Here is a 3,649-nt window from a genome sequence, read left to right on the forward strand (position 1 = left end):
AAACAAAGGAGTGTAACGTTACAGCCCATTCAAACTGGTTTCGTGTTTAAAGTTAACCTTTTCGACATGCTTCCGTGTTGTTGTTGCTCAGCAATGGCATGGACGCGATGTTGTCTGGGGGTTTGGCAAAAGGACAGTGGGACAGTGGACGGTGACTGTGTAGTTCTGACGTCAACTTTTTACGGAAGTCACAACGGTTCGTGAAAAATCACAGCTACTTTATGCAGGCTGTGTGCATTTTACTTTGGACTGACTGTTTTGAAACATATATGGCCGTTACATAGCACCTAGACCTCAGTTATCATGAAAAAAGCCAGGAAATTTCAGTTTTGACAATATGGGACCTTTAACAAGCTGAAAACACTCTAACTGAAAAACCTTTAGTGCTTTTCTATAGTATTAAGCCTCAAATGTCAAATATACATCGGATTGGTTTCTTCTTTAAATTATAAAAAAGTAAAAATATGAATGGTATTATAATGTTATACTAAAACTAAAACAATGGAAAAACTCTTAAGATAACATGTAGAAAGAAAAAAAACATATCTTAAGCGTGCAGAATAACATAAGTGGACTTTGAACGATTAATTGCCGCTTTGAACGATTATGTAATTGTGGCATCCATAATTGTAATTGTGATTAGAAATTCGATTAATTGTGCAGCCCTACTTTAACATGATCTTAAACACTGAACAAAAAAACACATATGCTACCCTTCAAACGTTCGGGGTGTGTAAGATTTCTTAATGTTAACAAAAGAAGTCTCTTACGGTCATCAAAGCTGCATTTATTTGATCACAAATACACTAAAAACAGTGAAATATTATTACAATTTCAAATAGCTGATTTCTATTGGAATATATTTTAAAATGTAATTTATTCCTATGATGGTAAAGTCTTCAGTGTAAGGTTATTAGAGGTAAGTAAGTAAGGAAGGAAGGAAGGAAGGAAATTCAAATAATAATAAATAAAAAATAGTATGCCAATGATACTAAAACAAGAACCCAGCTTCAGTGTCACATGATCCTGCAGAAATCATTCTAATATACTATTTGCAGCTCAAGAAATATTTATTATTATCAGTTCTGAAAATAGTTGCACAGTTTAATAAATTCTGGACACTTTGATGAATTGAAAGTTCAAAAGAACAGCATTTATTTGAAACAGAAAAGTTTTGCAACATTATAAATATCTTTATAAATATCACTTTTGATCAATTTAATGTGTCCTTTGCTGAATAAAAGTTTTTTTTTTTTTTTAAAGCTTAGTCACAAAAAAAGTAAAATAAAATAAATAAATAAAGATCACAATCAGTGTCACATAATGCAAAGGAAATTGGTTTACCATCCTGATAGTTGATATCAGAGGCCATGCTTGCTTTGGTGGGGTGTAATTTGCCACTGATAGCTTCACTGATCAAAAGCTTCCCTGCGGAGACCGCTGCATCTACAGGCTCTGTGATCACAGACAAATGAACAGAGTTAATAGCCCTCCCAGAACACACCAATGACGCACAGTATGCCCTTTCTGCGTCATTATATTCTCTATCGTCTCTTGGGGCTAAAAACAATACGAGGATTTCAAATTTGCCAAATGATAGTATGCAATCAACATTAGTTATATCTGACACTTTAATATGGCTGTGGGAATTTCACAGAGCAGCTCAAATGAACTACTGTATCACTCACAGCCACCATCTGTATTATTATTATGCATAACGTTTATTAATGCTTTGTCAAATATGCTTTTTATGAAAGCTGCAAACTCTATATACACTGTTTTGTAATGGTGAAGACAGGGTGGTCATAAGAGGGGGCGAAATACACCAGCTGTATGAGTCAAAAAAGATGTCACAACTATTTGAAACCATTCCAAACCACACATACGTGGAACCTTATGAGACAATTCAGCAAACTCATTCAGCCACTGAACAGTAAAAGCTAACTGACATTAAAACACAACAACAAACAGACTTGGCTTTTACAAATATGTAACTCAACCATCACACAATATAATTATAACCTGAAGCTGTGAATGTTTCAAGTTAAAAAATAAAGCCTGATTCTTTTGCTACAGATAGGTGCGCATGAACAGCCATGCTATCATATGATAATGCAAAGCAGCTATATTCAGTGCCGTCAAATCAATGGTTGACTTTGGAGTGGCCACTGCTTTGCCTTGAACACATTTCCTATTGACTACTTAATGTCTAGGTATGTAAAAGTCAAATCAATACAAAAACAGATCAACGGGAAAATAAAAGTCTTTCATGACCATGCAGTTGACTTATTATTGATGTACATTTAATAGACAGGTTGCATAGAAGTCTTAATCAACAAAGTAAAACTACATTCCCACAGTTAGGGGATCTATAAAGCAATACAAACTTCAAGAAACACAGAACATCTTTTGAAACTCATTGTCTTAGTTGTAACTGTTTAAACAGCTTAAGATTTCAGAAAGACACTGACATGCTGGACCTGCAAAGTTGTATTTCTAAGTATTGTAACATTGTGCAATAAGATCCCATTTGACATTAAAACATATACTAGCTAGCATGACCCAACAGAAAATAAAATTTCTTCATATTTGTAAATGTTAGTAAAATATAAGTGTTCATTATTTGTTCGTTAGTTCATTCAATTAGTGTATTAACTAATTTAACCATTTTTGATTTAAAAAATATATTAGCAAATATTGCAATTAACATTGACTAAGATTAATAAAGGGTGTAGAAGTATTGTTCGTTGTTAGTTCATGTAAACTAATATTGTTAACTAATGAACGCTTACTGTAAACATACCGCAAGCATAACTAATGTTAGGTAAATATAGTGCAGGAGAGCCACACATTTACTGTATACTGTATTCAACCCAGTCTTGACACTTATTTCCATTTACTGTCTCGTTCACTACAAGAGTAAACACATAAATAGTAAGAATTGCATAAATAACCAGTGATATATCCTTTAGCCTTCAACAGTCAATGCTGTCACAACAACTGTGCTGTATGCTAATGTCGTGCGACATGAAGTGACAGATTTGTACTTACCGTCAGCACAGTTAAACGATGTACAATAAACGATCTACTATATTAACATCATGAAGTTCATATCTGAAGCCGGAGATGCTATAACAGCACAGAAGCGTACAGATAAGCGGACATGCTATGATTTGAAACCGCTCTCCTCTGAGATTGTGTTTATTCGCTCGGCCTCCTGTCACGTGACCATCAACAGCGTGTCAGTCAGCTGACTTCACCTGCACAGCAAACCAACAAACCTGACTAATGATTGTTTCTGTTTTTAAAATGAAGAGTTTAACGTCTAAATTTTATTCACATGCCATGTTTTTTATTCACATGCCAAAAATGATGTTAAAACAGAGAATGTCGCGAGAGAATCTGCTGTAGCATTCGAAATAATATGGCAATACTTCAAACCACATTTTTTTTTATTATATAAATATATATATAAATATATATTTTTTGTTATATTTAATTGTATTTTATTTCAATTTATTATTTAATTTTATGCCGGCAGGGGGCGCTTCAAAATAAGGGAGCGTCTAAAAATGTAGTATTATGTGTGTACTGTTTAAAGGGGTCATATGATGCGATTTCAAGTTTTCCTTTCTCTTTGGAGTGTTAC

General features: G+C 33.7%; 1 protein-coding gene across 2 annotated transcripts in view; it reads right to left on the minus strand.

The window, feature by feature from the left end:
* LOC107664772 (proton-coupled amino acid transporter 1-like) overlaps positions 1-3,219 on the minus strand; it is a 49,650-nt gene extending 46,431 nt beyond the window's left edge. For both annotated transcript variants that reach the window (XM_016455428.1, XM_016455429.1), the window contains exons 1-2: positions 3,052-3,219; positions 1,345-1,455 (exon numbers count right to left, since the gene is read on the minus strand). In XM_016455428.1, the coding sequence (XP_016310914.1) occupies positions 1,345-1,372 (28 nt within the window). In that variant the 5' untranslated portion in view covers positions 1,373-1,455; positions 3,052-3,219. The remainder of the gene's footprint in view (positions 1-1,344; positions 1,456-3,051) is intronic.
* Between the last annotated feature and the right edge of the window lie 430 nt (positions 3,220-3,649).

This window comes from Sinocyclocheilus anshuiensis, unplaced genomic scaffold (genome assembly GCF_001515605.1).
Source record: "Sinocyclocheilus anshuiensis isolate Anshui unplaced genomic scaffold, SAMN03320099.WGS_v1.1 scaffold235, whole genome shotgun sequence".
In the NCBI taxonomy this organism is placed as follows: domain Eukaryota; kingdom Metazoa; phylum Chordata; class Actinopteri; order Cypriniformes; family Cyprinidae; genus Sinocyclocheilus; species Sinocyclocheilus anshuiensis.